General features: G+C 41.6%; 2 protein-coding genes across 2 annotated transcripts; both read right to left on the minus strand.

Annotated features, from left to right (window-relative positions):
- Positions 1-804: 804 nt before the first annotated feature.
- Positions 805-6,780, minus strand: LOC121613194 (syntaphilin). Its single transcript, XM_041946498.1, has 5 exons — positions 6,717-6,780; positions 4,688-4,803; positions 4,468-4,599; positions 3,827-3,976; positions 805-3,616 (listed from the first exon to the last, which is right to left on the minus strand). Exons 2-5 carry the CDS (start codon positions 4,729-4,731, stop codon positions 2,368-2,370), a joined length of 1,575 nt encoding a protein of 524 aa, XP_041802432.1. The 5' UTR covers positions 4,732-4,803; positions 6,717-6,780; the 3' UTR covers positions 805-2,367.
- A 1,464-nt stretch (positions 6,781-8,244) lies between these two features.
- On the minus strand, positions 8,245-14,930 carry rad21l1 (RAD21 cohesin complex component like 1). The gene is made up of 13 exons (XM_041946651.1): positions 14,784-14,930; positions 14,565-14,694; positions 13,575-13,674; positions 13,236-13,339; positions 12,154-12,261; positions 11,056-11,157; positions 10,806-10,904; positions 10,312-10,541; positions 10,113-10,191; positions 9,821-9,966; positions 9,596-9,706; positions 9,269-9,343; positions 8,245-8,421 (listed from the first exon to the last, which is right to left on the minus strand). Exons 1-13 carry the CDS (start codon positions 14,928-14,930, stop codon positions 8,245-8,247), a joined length of 1,608 nt encoding a protein of 535 aa, XP_041802585.1.
- Positions 14,931-15,222: the final 292 nt, after the last annotated feature.

The following is a 15,222-nucleotide window of genomic DNA, read 5'->3' on the forward strand; positions in this document are numbered from 1 at the left end:
GTCTGTTCCTTACTCTACACACATTAAAAGAGTAATTTTAACACTATGCTATTTTTCCTCCCTTTCTGAATGTATGTCACTGTTTATTAGGGCTGCAACTAATGTTTTTTCTCATTGTAGATTAATCTCACATATTTTCTTGATTGATCGATTAGTTGTTTGGTGCATAAAATGTCAGAAAATAGTGAAAAATCAGCTTATCCTATAGCTCAAGATGGTGACGTCAAAAGTCTTGCTTTGTCCACAACCCAAAGATGCTCAGTTTGCTGCCATAAACGAGTAAAGAAACCAGAAAAGAATCCAAATTTAAGAATGTGGAATAAGAAAAGAAGAAAGAAGAAGAAGAAGAAAAAAAATCTATTATCAAAATAGTTGGTGATTAACTGATTAATTGTTGCAGCACTACTGTTAAACCCAAGTATTCCCCTAAAATAGCCAATATCATCCTCACTGTTTATAAATTGAGACTTGATGGTATTGCGGCACGCTACAATAAAAGGAAAACAGAAGCATCTTTTATTTTCCAGGAGGAGGAAACATCCAGGGGATTTTTGCAACATTCTGTTGTTTCTTGTGCAATTGTAGTACATTTAATCACTATTTCATTGCTTTTGCATGTACAGTACAGGCTGATGGAAGTTCTACTCTAATGTATTTGACTCCAGGCTATGCAATAACAGGTACAGTGGAGGAGGATACGTGAAATATCGAGCAGTTTTGAACATGAAGGGAATGTAGTTGCTTTGGAACCAAACTGGAAATCAGAAAATAGAAGCTCAAACACTACAATATGCACCGCTCCAACCACAGATGCATTACACTTTATTTTCCATAGAAGTTTGAATTTGTATTAAGCTTTTCTTCTACCTTAAGCTGAATCACTGATTAAACAACTAGTGAAACCTTATTTGAAAGTTCCCTGAAAGCTAAAACATTGTTTGTTTTTTTTTGCATAATAAGGCTGAAATCGGTAACAATGCATACTGTACATCATTGTTTCTTGTAGACAGAATTGAACCATTTCAGCAGACACACAAGAGGGCCACTTTAAAGATGAATTATTCACAGCTATTATACAGCACATACTGTACATCATTACTAGAAAGCAACCCACACTGATGCAAAGAATAACTTTCCAAGTGTTAATCTTTACCTGCAGCTGTGCAAAGACCTTATGTTTCTTGTAAAATTAAAAAATAGATCACTGTATCAAAATCTCTTCACAAATTCAGTAAACAAAACTGCTCATCCAAGTCCGTCATTCATTCAGCCGTGCAGATCACAATCTACTGTACGATCTCCTTGTCTCCTTGTATAGAAATATGTTAACTGTAGATACACAACCAGGCGGTGCACGTTTCAGGACTGGAGCCGTGGAAGTCAGGTGCATATTAATGCCCTGCTCACACACCCACCTGAAGACTTTATTTTTAGATCCAAACCGCTATAGTCCAGTATAGGCTGTCCAGTGCCTTGTTTTTTTATTTCAGCATGATTTACAGTTTGACATCTCCATTATTCCATTTATGGTAAGAAGTGACAATTTTCCTTTATTTTCAGGTAACTGATGCTCTTTGATTTTAGCAAGAAAAATTGTGTTATTTAGGATAAATGTTCCAACAGGATCAAAGAAATAGAGTCTGCACAGTTTGAAACCCTCCTGTTTTCTTTATTGGCAAAAGATCAGTGATCTGTCTGTTCTGCACCTGAGTTCTTGATCCGATGCTTTGCCTTTTAGAAAATAAAAGTCCCCGACAGCTTTAAACCTTATTCAATATTTTCCTGTGTGGAAGTAACTGAAGTATAAAAATGGATGCCTTCCACTCACTGTGCTCTATAAGTCTATCAACAGTTTCTGAACTACTCAGATAAGTACTGACTGTAGTGTATTTTTCTGATTTTGTGGGATGTCACTGATGCCAAAGAAATTAATTTCCTATTAACAATTTTTTTAATGTGATGATACAGGAGCATTCAACTTCAGACATTTTTTTTTCCTTTTGAGTCTTTTCATTAAACAAACTGAACATCTTTGCCCACAAGATGCTCATCTAAATCCAGGCAGGGGCTTTTTAATTCAAGCAAGAGAACCCAACCTAACTCAGGGTTACATGCAAATTCCAATTAAGAGAAAACCACTTAAACTGCAGGCAGAAGTAAGTATACTTGAGTATCGAACGTAATGTACAACTAATCCTTTGTTCTCTAAGGCAAGGCATGACCACAAAATCACAAGGGCATTATTTAAATCTAAAAATCTTATAAGAGGAGATATCCAACACATGGATGAAGCAAAGTTAGCATTGCTGTGGCTGTGCCTGCAGAGGTTGGAAGTTGTATTCTTAATGGCAAAGGGAGCAGAAAGTCTCAGATTGGTGTTGTTCCATTCATGCTGGCAGGCCTGCGTCCCCTGCCTGCACCTCTGCGCCGAAGTGAGTGGAGGGCCACAGCACAGCAACCTCTCAGCAGGGACCCGATGTGATACACCGGCATGGCTTCGTGCGGCGCCCCTCGACACAGCCACGCCATGGTCGGGACCACTGGCATTGCCAAAGCCAACAGATCTACAAGGAAGTAGCGGCTCCAGTGGCAGAGCTGAGGGGGATACCCGTCATCATTTGTACCCTCAGTCTCATCCACATTGTCCTCTTCTATCTCCAGTACTGTAGCTTCCTGCCTCACTGGAAGTGGAGCTGCAGGGTGGGGCTGGCTGGTTTGAGGCTCTGCTGGCGTGCTTACCTCTGGTTTGTCGGGTGGCAGTGGGTCTGAACTGTATGAATGCTCGAGAGGGGACAAAGGAGGTAAGGAAGATGGAAACAGATGTGGTTCTGAGGGGGTGATGTCTACTGCGGCTAAAGAAATGACGCTCAGCTCTTCGGGACAACTTTCCTCACACAGCCAGGTCATGGTCGGGCTGCAGGCCTGGGAGCGTACCTCTGGCTTCTTCTCCGCTGCAGGAGTGGGAGTGGGGATGGGATCAGAAGCAGGGACGGCAGCAGCTGCCGTTGATACCGGGGCCTCCTCCTGAGGTAAGTGCAGGAACAGGTGATGATGGGGGAGGTAGGTGTGGCCACTACACTTGCAGGTGCTACTGAGAGTGTGGCAGGAGTGTGAGATTGGCAGCACTGCCCCCCCGCTGCACAGCCTTTCGTAGGTGGAAGAACGCGGCACAGTCGGGGGGCCTCTCATGTGGCCCTGCGGTGCCAGTGGCTCTGACAGGAGGGCCGCCTCCAGGAGCAGGTGGGTTTGTCCTGCTGGGCGAGACACCCTGCTGGACTCGGGAGCATTTGAGCTGCGCTCCAGCTGCAGGGCCTCGCTGCTCAGTCGGGTGTAGGTGGTGCCGCGGCTCAAAGTGCTGGCTGGGGAGCAGCCACAGGAGCGAGACTTCCCCCCTGGTTGAGCTCCCTTCAACCCTGAGTATGGCTTGTGGTCGTGGGGGTCTTGTTCCCGGACACTCAGGTTGGACCTCACTGACTCAACCACCTCCTGAAGGTGCTGGATCTCTTTCCGGGCCTCTTTCAGGGCTAACTGGGCCTCCACACGGTGACATTCCTCTTCTATCCAGTCTTCCTGCATCCTGTACAGCTGGGCCCTCAACTCATCTATTTCACAGTCTCTGATAAAGTATAAAAGATAAGTGAATAACAGAGTTATTTCTCTTTCATAGAAGCAAAGCTTGGCAAACCTTTAGCAAACAGGACGATGAAACTCTGAAACTTTAGGTACAACCAAAAGGTACTTGAAATTGGAAACATTACTTCCTGGTTATCACAAAGGTTGACATAACAACCGGCTAAACATTGTGCTGAAGGTGAAAAAGACTCACCTGTGTTGTAGTCTTTCCACATTGTCCCTCAGTCTGGCTCGCAGATGTCGTATACACACCTCCTTCTGCTGCAGAGGTGTGAGGTACTGCTCCGGGGTCGGAGGCCTGATCCCATGGTTGTCGCTGCAGGCCGTGTGCTTTGCCTGACGCCTGAATCAACACACAGGTATGAGGAGGTCATTTACATAAGATAGCACAGCTTGGCATGTGAGAAAGACAAGAAACCTGGTTGTTATTGTGCAAAACCTGCATTTATAGACGTCTGCACGCTAGAAGCAAATTAACCTTGTGTAAATCAAAGTGCTGCTGAACATGGCTACAGTATTCAGAGGTAGTTTTTAAAACAGCTGAAATTAATCAAATATTCCACTTAATTAACATTTTATTGGGTTCACCAGTGCAATCTCGTGCAATCCAGGCGGATGGCCCTGCAAGAAACCATTATGAAGCCTCTAATGGTCGGTTTATGTCGACATTATGTCAGGCATTTCTTAATTCAACTTTATAGTGGAGTCTGTAGTTTATGGTGTTGTTTAATTAAATGTATGTCATCACACTAAACTGTGCTTCTAAGATGTCACCAGTCCATCACATTCACACCTGCATGGGCAATTCACAGCCTTTTATGATTACTGTGCTACCTGGGTGTACTCGGATACGTCCGGGCCGTGGGGCTGCTCTCTGCTGCCCTAACCCGACCCGGGTAGGTGTGGGTGCTGGATGTGTCACTGTGGGAATATCGCCCGCTGCCGCCACTCGTGCCCACTGAGCGCCTTGAAGGCAGAGATCGACATTACATTCATTTAACAGATATGTTTTAATCATTCCGAAACTAAAGGTGTGAGATGGCGGCAACAGTACCTGCGCTGACCTGAGGAGGGTTTTCGACTCGGAGTGAGAGACATTGATGTGTAAGGGACCTCCGACCTCTCTGCCGTTGTCTCTAGAGAGGGATGCTAGGAGCCCTCACAGCTGGACTGTAATAACGTTACATAAACAGATTAGAGGCAAAACCTGCACATCAGCAAATGGTAATTTAAATCATTAATGAAATGAAGGAAAATTAATCCCAGCGCATAGAAAAAATGTTTTCTTCCAATTTACAGCATACTGGTCAATATGTGCTTCTTCACTGGGAGTCAGTGACCAAAGTCCAACCCTAACCCTCATAAAAAATAGTCTAGGCAGCACATAAAGCCTCCTTTCTATGCTGAGACAAAAGAGACACAGTGAGTTCACAGTCGGTGCAGCTGCCTCTCTCTGAGCTGCGTCCTCCCTGTCTGCAGAGCTGCACACAAACATGATTAACCTTCACATTAACTGGTGGCAAAGAGAAAGGACACGGAAAATCTGACATTTGGTGGCTGGCGGGCGAGATGGTTAATGGGGTCATATGAATGTGAATTAAGAATTTGTTGTTACTGTAAATATGGATTCACGTGTGATTTGGGCTGATTGGGTTTTGGATCCTGTAGTGGAGTCATAACATCACTAGAGGAGTCTAAGGGGTCCCACATCTTGCTCCCTAAAAGCAAGCAGGGCTGTAGCCGGAATTTTTTTTAATCTAATAGAAATACTGAAGCCATGAGTCCAAAACACCTCTAATTACCTGGAGATTTTCAATATTTAATCAGTTAATTGTTGAATTATAATATCTTTGTTTTTCCAGCATGAAGGAATAAGTGAAAGATGGTACTGAATACATGGTCAGAGTTTTAGACTTCTTTGCTTACTCTTTGATCAGATATTTCCTTACCCATTTTTTCTAGCTTAAAATTATTATATTTTATTTAAGTAAATATTTTTATTTTGTTAAATTCTGACGCACTAAGCAGTTTGATATATATTGTCCAGTGAAAAAAAAGGGTCAAAAACATGCTTATATTCCCCAAAGTTTGTTATCCTATTGGCACTGATTTCAATACCAGCCCTAGTCCTTCATTTGTTTCTATTTTGCTGACATAAAAGCTGTCAAATTTATTACTAATAATGGAATAAGCCTGTAAAATATCCAAGTGTAAGTTTATAAAGAAGCTGACAGCAAAAAACATGAGGACAAAATGTTCTCCTCTTCCTCTAAAAGTCCCTGCTTCAGCTCTGTGAACCTGAGGAAACATGTCCAGGCCTGAAACACACCTGCTGCTGGATAAACCTTTGTGGTGGCTACAGACACAACACATCTCCCTCCTCCCTGCCGATCACGCTTCACTGAAAACAGCCTAAACGAAACAGACGCGCGTTCATTCTGTCCTATATTTAAATTCTAGGACAACGAGACAGGAAATCTCACCTCCCTCTCGTCTTCTGTCTGCGCAACAAGTGGCAGGCACGTTATTGGTGAGAAATACGCAATCATGTTACGTAAGTGTGAGTATCAGTGTTGACTGAGGAGGCGAGCATCACACGGTAGGTGGATGAAACTGTACTTAAAGCAGCGCTGAGACGTGGAAATGAGACAGTCAGCGGAATGTTTCAGGGTAAATACGAAAGGATGGTGCGCTTCGTCCTTGAATCTTCATTATGGGTTTTTCCACATCTGTCGCCTATAATAAAGCAGTGTTAGATAAGCAGGGAGGTCTGCTGTCATCATGATTACAGCACCAGAGAAAAAAGTGTCATCACTGGTTTGCATAGCCAGCTGACTACAGAGGGGTCCTTAAACAGGACCTCTAACAGCCCAGCAGGTACTTTGCACAAAAGAAAACGCATCCTGGTCCTTTCTGATAGAAACAGCTGACTAACACATTTACTCCCAGCTGTGTCCTACATATATAGGTTACTTAACAGGGATGTTACCGACTGTCCGGGTCCAAAAACTAACGTTTCTATTACTGCAGACACGCAAAAGAGCAAAAACAGCCTATGTTTACTGTCATATGAGAAACTCTACCATCTCAGCAGGTGGAAGCCGTGCATGGTGGAAAAGCCTCGGTTCCCGCCAGACTTGATGGTCGTTCAGTCCCTGGAGGCAACAGGAAGAAAAGATGCTGCTGATGAGAGTCCATCCTGCAGCCATGAAGCCCGGAGATGAAATGAGGCAACTGCGTCTGCTGCATCGGTGCTTCTTAAAGTGACAGTAGTGGATAATGATGCTTCATCCGGCAGGTCCTAACTGCACATTACTGTTTGTTAACAGCGTTTGAGGGGCTGGGGTGATAATTGGCGGCCAGGTGAATCGTAGTTTTGAAATCCACATTTAGTCCAGCAGTGGCGGGAGGCTGACGAGGGTCCAGCGGGTTCTGGTACATCATGTACAACTCCTCAGATGAGGGATGAATGTTCAGAGTACTATTCACTGACTAATGCAGGCAGTTACAACAAAGCTTATTCATTTAAAACAGAAAAAAAAACATTAAACCACATCCATGTATTCATGTATTTTAATACAATTCACATAAGCCATAACAGACATGTAGAATTTCAGACATACACACGTTTAAATGGCTTACATAACAAACTCAAAGAACGAGTGGGAAGTGGGACTGTCACTGAAATCCAGTTTTGTTAAGTCATTGTTATGTCACCCAGGCATACTGTCTGTACTGGTAGTTAGCTGTCCTAAAATGTGTGATGTCAGGCCTGCACTGAGCTCAGATTAAAAGCGATGACATACAAATCCTGGCAAGTTGGAAGCTAATAAATAAATAGAACTTAATTTGAGTCGATTAACACTGTATACTGTATTGAACCTAATATCTAGATCACAAGAATGACAGGTGAGTGTATGAATTTAGTGCCCTATACCAAACATCAGTAACATAAAATCTTTGTCTCATATCTATGTTTCATATAGATGCTAAATGTTTATAGCCCACTGAAAAAGAGAATTAAATTAAACAATACCTGTATGTTTAAATCAATAACTTTTATAAGCTTTTCTCTTTCTTATAAAACACAACAGGGATTCATGTGACAACTAACAGGTTTGGTGTAAAACTGGCAGGAAATTTCAGTCCCGAAAGACCCCAAGAATAACCGCTTAATATATGAAGTCGCAGATATTAAATAACAATAAAAAATAAACAAATAAAATCACAGATCACCTAAAATATTGAGGGTCGTGAAAGCCATATCTGGTGTCAGATACTGTTGGAGGCCTAATAAAAACAGTCTGACAAAGAGTTTTAGACAAAATGTTTCTTCAATGATACCGTCCCAATTTCTCACAAATTAAAAGTGCTAAGAACAAGCAAAACGGGTACAAGTTTTTTAGACACACACAAACACACACACACTAATGAGTGTGACACATAATAAAGGTTTTGTAAGTTTTTACTATTTAGCCCAGAAACCAAAGTGAGTAAATTTAATTTTACTCTGGGAAACTGACTAAGTAACACAAACATGTTCTTCTTGTGCATAACGCTGATTGAGTAGAACGAGACGGCAACTCATTTCTGAAACTGCTTTCTGTTTTGCTAATCACCGAAGTTGGGCCCAGGTGTGGCAAAGATGTCCTCATAGGGTGCGCTCTGGTGCAAGTCAAGGGCTTTTTGATTTTTCAGGACCAGGAGGCAGAAGAAAGTGGTTGCAGCCTGCGAGCGAGTCCCTCCTTCACATAGTGCCTCCAGGCTGAATGTGGTGCCATTGTTGCTCTACACACACACACACAAACACACACAAAAACAAGCACACACAAGAGAGAATTAAATTTCCCAGCATCATCCTTAATCCTGCCCTGGCCCTTTCATCTTTAAATCCCTGTCCACTGTAGATCTGTCATTCAGTGTTGACTACAGCAGGGACACTGTCTCTCATGGAAACAACAGTCCTGTGTCATGAACATGCAGACTTTACAAAAACACCATAAAACAGATGCATGTAAGATGGTGCAGTTGGTGTTTGGCTCGGATCGTATATTAACATTTGAAGGGATAATCGATGACTGTTTCCAACACCAATATTAAGACTAACTGACTATCAGAACTAAGATGTTATGAAGAACCTACACCCTGCTGCGCATTTAGAGACGTTTCTGGTAGAGCGACATGTCCACCCGCTGAGCCCTGTTAATCAGCAAGAGTGACAAGTGAATTTTAAATCCTTAATTACAAACCTGTTTGCTGTCTCTATTCCAAGGATGTGACATCCTGCATCTCTGTTCTCTATCTGCACTGGAAAAGCAGGAGCTACAGTGACGGCCTACATTTCCTACATAATTATGTGCCACAATACATATGTTGCTTATTTTTAAGTGTTTGCAATGTGGCTGTTTATAAAAATGTTATTTATGCTGGTAATTGTCATTTCTGTGCTGGTTCATAGTTTAAACCATTAGTGAGGTGGCTGTTACATTTTTTGACATCAAATTGTCCAGATTAGGATTTCACTCAAGGGCTCAGACATCCCATTACCGTCTTACATATACATATGAGTAGCCATAAATGGATGATGTAGCATCCTATGAATCTGTTATCTGAACATTTATTTTTAGGTTCTTACTTTCATGGTGTTCAGAAGCTTCTGTGCAAGCTCGGTTATCTTCCTGTTCTCAAAGTCCTGGCTGTCCAGCATAGACTGCAAGTTGGAAAAGGATTTCAGTCAGTGATGATGGGCACATCTCCAAGGCAGCATGGGAAATTAGCACCAGCCATCTGGTAAACGCTGTTAGATTGTAGCTTGTCCACTGTACCAGTCATTTTTGCAGCTAACCATCAATTATTAGTTCACTTTCATTCCAAAGATAAGGCAAGTGAAATTAGGAGTGCAGCAGAGTATAATTCTCTGCGCTGTTCCAATTTGTAACTGTGCGTGTGTGTTCACAAGCACCTGAGTGTGGAGGGAAGTTATCCGAGCCTCCTGCTGCTTGAAAGATGGATGGACAAACATGGAATCTTCAGATGGAAGTTCTGGATGAGTGAACTCTGACCTATTCTCATCCTGACAGACACACAGAACAGGTTATAAAGACAGAGACAGAGAATCCTGAAAGAGAACTGAATCCTTAAAAAGGTGCATAAAGTAATTCTCTTCACCTGACATGCTAATGCTTACTTGTGTGAGCTCGGAGTAATCATCATGTTGACTGTCATTCATGTGATCAAGGATCGTCAGCTCGGTGTTGTGTGTTCTCTCAGGATCTACTGATGAATATGGGACACTGATGTTGCTTGTGGTGAGGGTGCTCATGTCCCTCTGAACTACACGAGACACAGTAATGGATATTTCATGTAAAAAAAAAGCATAACAGGAGACACAGAACAGAGGACAACACCAGTGATGCATTTAAAATAATGAGATTATACTTCATATTCAGATTCTACTTGCATATGTTCCTAGTTCCTACCTTCCTGTCTATCTTGGCGCATCATTTCAACCTCCTCACACACATCATATTTCACCTGGAAAACACTCTTGGCAAACAGCTGCAAAGGCAAAATGCTATTTAGCTGTAGCAGAAGTAGTTTCAATTTAATGCTTACTGTTGATAGATTCATTGTTTTATGATAAAGGCCCATATTGCTGAGATTTCTTCATCTTTTTACCTCCATTATCTGTGGAGCTACTACAGTGGAACACGGCTGTGCAAAGAGTTTGTCTGCACCTCCGCTCTCCCTCCACTGCATGAGCTGCAGGGTTGGCGGGGCCATATCAAAGGGGCCGATCAGATCTGAATAGTCAGAAAGCTGCTCTCTGATGAATTCATTGCTCAGCTCTTTAGTCTGGTCCACAACCAACTTGCGTTTTCTCTTCACTTTCTTCTTCTCTGAGTTTGCTGAAAAGAAACAACAGGAAGGTCATATGAAAGCTTCTTTTGCTGTATCAAGAGCTTTTGTGTGACAAGGAATGAATGCCATGTCAGCTGTTTGACGTTTTTAGTTTGGCTCTCTTTACACAGCAATGTTCAGATTATAATAGTGGTGGATTTCAGGGGGGTGACGCCAGCTGTTATGACAGCATCTCAATAAATGTTTGCATAATATACAGGACATTTGTGAGTTGAAGGAACACAGATTGAGAGTTGTTTGGTTGTGCCTACGAGTGATGGCCACAGGTTCAAGGGCAAAGGCCTTCTCCTCATTAGCAAGCAGGGTGGTCTCATTCAGTGTAGGGGTCTCAACCTCCATTCTGTCAGCATCTGGAAAACACATGGAGTCTGAATGCAAATGCAATCTCTTTATGAACAAAACATGTACACATCTACACAAACAATCCCAGTGGAAAATACAAAACACTGGCATAGCACTAATAATGTAATGTAAACATTTGTTTGTTGTTTGAATTATCACCTTGTTGATAATTGAGTGCAGACATCTCTGGATTTTCCTTTTGAGGCACTTCTGGGATGAACTCGGTAGACTCAGTGTGATCACTGAAGTCTGTCAGAAAGTCTACAGGGTCATTAAAAATGTGGAATAATCAATCTTATCTTATTTTTGATAAAAAAATAAACAAAATAATCACCACTGAGATAAGAAGGGCAAAGATTTAGAGTAGTATAGCATTTCAATGTAACTTGTGGCAGAAGTGGAATTTTCTTGCTATAAAAGCTGTAAGACTGATGAATGAGTGCAGAGAGAATCTTTTTCTTTTTACTCATTCACTGGTTATCAAAAACTACTGAGCAGTCAGGCTCAGATACTATTTATTCTGTCTCTCAATTCAGAGGCTGAATCCTTCAAAGGCACAGTCCATGAACACTGGTCCTTCAGGGGACATGAGGGCCAGGTTGTATTTGTGATCCCTCTCCAAATGAGACAGCCTAGTCTCACAGACACCAACCCCAATGGTGCACTTATGCAATCTTAGTCAACTTGTGAAGTCAAACATTTCGCAGTTTTTGAACAGGACATTGCTCTTAAACTGCCAATTAATTGCACCACTGAGGAACTGGGGCAAGTTCCAGGATACCTTCATATGAGTTTACAGTATGAGTTTCACTGAAACACATAGTAGACGAATGGAAAATTGTACCAGGCTAACTTTCATTTTCTCTTAATGCCTGTGATCCGTAACATATCTAGACTCCTAACAAGAACAAACAGGGGAAAATTCCTTTTTAGTGTGTTATGACATAATTGGTCTACAAAGGCTGCCTTCCGGGGATCCAGGCCCTGATCTGGGACATTGCATTGGGTTTACCCTACATCGAAAAACTTGTCTAGTTTCTCTTGTTCAAATGTGTCAAAATTATATCCTGATTAAAATGTTTAATGCTGTCAAATGCATAATAGTCAGACATGGTACTTGCCTAGTTTGGAAAAAGGTCAAACCCACTATTGATAACAGTAAAGCAAGTCAAAATCACAAGAACTGTTTTTTTTCGCAGGTTGTTGTTTAGGCCAAAATATGGCAAAAAATTATCTTGATCAATTCCCAATCACTACCGAGTAGGTCCAACCCTTTGTCCTCATCCCCAAAGGCGTCAGCATGTTGAGTCAGGCTCTGGAAGCTCACATCCAGTAGCCCAAACCTGTGGCTCTGGGACTCATCTCCTACCCATCAGAGCACACAAAAGGAAGGAAAAAATTGTAAAGTCAGTATGAGATGTCAGCTCTACACTGAAAAACATGCTTTTAATGAGAAGGTTGATGATGTCGTCTATTTTTGTTCTTGTCAACAAATCTCATGAAAAGAGACCAAAAACCACAACGCCCCAGTGTGTCTCTCACTACGTGCAAACTTCCCCAGCCTGCATGCTTCTAAAAAAACTGAGGACACTTAGAACCTGTTTACATCTGGCATTAACATGTGTGATCTGATCACAACAGCCAAGACTTCTGTTCAGTCCTGTGTCTGTCATGTGTCTCCATGGTGTCCAGCTGACCTCTTGATTTTTCCAATCACTGCGTGCTGTCACCCAAACAAACAACAAACTGAGTCCTGCATTGTTGAGGTATGTTCCTGTTAGGCTGGGAATGTATCAGGAAGCATTAGCATTTCCACTACAAAAGAATGATGGGATCACAATATGTCTTGGTTGTTATTTACACTTTACAGTCTTTAGCACTGTCTACTTGTCATCAGATCATCTAAGATACATGTTAATGCCAGGTGTAAACAGGGTCTTGATGTTATTCAATCAGGTGTAAATAGTGTATTTGCTAGAGACTATTTTCAGCAGTGGATTTGGTGTGCTGGCTAGTATTTACTGCAGCAATACCTTAGTTCATCAATCATGATGGAGCTCTATGGAACAGAGGAATAGGTATCAGGCTTTGGCTACACAGAAAACACTTGGAAGAAGAAAGAATTCATTGTTGGTTTTGGTCTTTTCATGGAAGTTCTTGACAATAAGTGAAAACAAAATATGGCCAGATTTATCTTTAAGTCTAATTAAAGTAGAGAAGTTTAATGTAGGAATAAATTCATGATGAATAAGCCAAAAGGCTCTACACTAACAAGGCAAATGACAATATGTTGCATCAAATCAGAAAGTACCATAACATAAAAACAAACTGGTTCTTACCAAAATCTACCAAGTTCAGAAAGCCATTTCCAAAATCCTCTTTCAAAGTGATTTCCTCTGATCGACTCTGGTTCAGTGAAAAGTGGTCCACGACATCTATGTTACTGGTGCCCCAGTATGAAGAGAACATGGTGCAGACACAGACAGAATACTTACTCATTAGGAGAAAAGAAACAACGGGTGATCCAAATGTAAATTAAAGGGTTAGTCCTGCTTCCAGAATATAAATCTCAGAATTCTAATTTATACCATCGGTGTAACTATAGTCCTAACTTGAAAACTTAATTAGTTATTTGTTAATGTTTAGCATCTTTGAATATCTCAAAAAGTGGTCTGTACCTTTGGTCTGGCAGCTGGGCATCAAAGGAAGTGAAATCTTCTATCAGGGTAATTGCCTTTATTGTAGCCTCAAGTCCCTCCACAGGCATATCTATCTGACCTGTGGTGTTGAGAAAGAGACGCAGGGCAAATAATACTAATATGTACTGCATTTAGAACCAGAAGAAGTATGGACAGCACCCAATAATTTAGCTGAATATGTAAAAACCTGGTTAAGAGGACTAGTTCTGTCCTGGACAACCCTCTGGATTCCACAGAGGAGGTGGGTGAGTGGAAGATGCCAGCTGAGCTGGCGTCAACAACTGACACCTCCCATCCCCTACCAGAGACCGTGGGGGCCTTAAGCACCCCCTTCAGTCTCTGTCCTGTCAGACCATTTAGTATTGCAGTACTGTACATAAAACAAATCATAAATGCATACAACAATCTTGCATTGAGCACTTCCCTTCCCAGAATAAGACTATGTCACCCTCTGGTGGTGTGTCTTCAGTTGGGACAGAATTTACCAGTATTTACACTCCACTGCCAATTTTCTTTAGGTACATCTGGCTAAAACTATTGCAGTATAATGCAACAGTGATGGAATAAATCCTACCTTTATTAAGGTTGTAATGCTTTGTTTTTGTTGAAACAGTTTTAGAGAGATGCTGATTCAACTTCATATACTTGCAATTAGATTGTAGATGAAGCCAAGTTCATGTAGTGTTTAACTGCAGTCAGCTTTTTCAGAGTACAGGTTTTGGCCTAATTTATTCAGGATGAGTTGTTGCATTTATTATTGCTGGTTATTATTACACATTTCTTGTCTTTTTCCCTTCAAATGCATCCATCTGGCCACAGCTATCATTCCCTACCTTTTCTGAGAAATTATTAATACTTCAGCCAGTTCAATATTACACCACCTCCCTGTCAAACTCTGTGGTGCTTTTATTTGTCACAACAAAATTAATAATGACCGATGACAGTGACAGAGCAAACAGGATGTATTACCTGGTCTGAATGCAGTTTTAATTTTAACCAGGGCATCACTGCAGTCTGCATGGAGATACTTTGCTTTTCTGGAATAGATCCTGACCACACCAATGAGCAGATGACCAGATGTCCGTAAACCAATTTTCATCTACAAAGATAACAAACGCATCTCAGACAACTTTTATACCTTAGGTGCAAGTTATTACACTATATGGGGTTTTGAGGATGTGTTTTTACCTTTGGGGAAATTATGTCTCTGATGGTTGTTTCTAAATTGCATTCAAATACATGGGCCTTTGAGAGTTTCCTCTCCCAGTGTGCTGCCAACCAAATTTTGGCAAGAGGCCCCCGCTTGGACGTGAAGAGTTGAGAATAGAACGTCATGTTGGAATACTGAAGGTAGCTGTAACCTATGACAAACACAACAGTTGTTTAAACTGCTTAACATGTGTCTGCTAAATGCAGTAATTTTAATCTGTACTATCTGACATTAGAGTAGTACAATGAGTTACTGTTCTTTGTTGGATCTGTCTAATCAGTGCAATGCTAACTGAGCTTGAACGTAGCAAACTTCAAGGCTCAAAGTTAGCTAGCTGCGTTTGCTAGGAGGCTGGCTGGCTACATGGCGACAGCATACTAGGTTTTCATATGTAAGTGGCTAAACATCACGGCAGCA

This window comes from Chelmon rostratus, chromosome 10 (genome assembly GCF_017976325.1).
Source record: "Chelmon rostratus isolate fCheRos1 chromosome 10, fCheRos1.pri, whole genome shotgun sequence".
Lineage (NCBI taxonomy): Eukaryota > Metazoa > Chordata > Actinopteri > Chaetodontiformes > Chaetodontidae > Chelmon > Chelmon rostratus.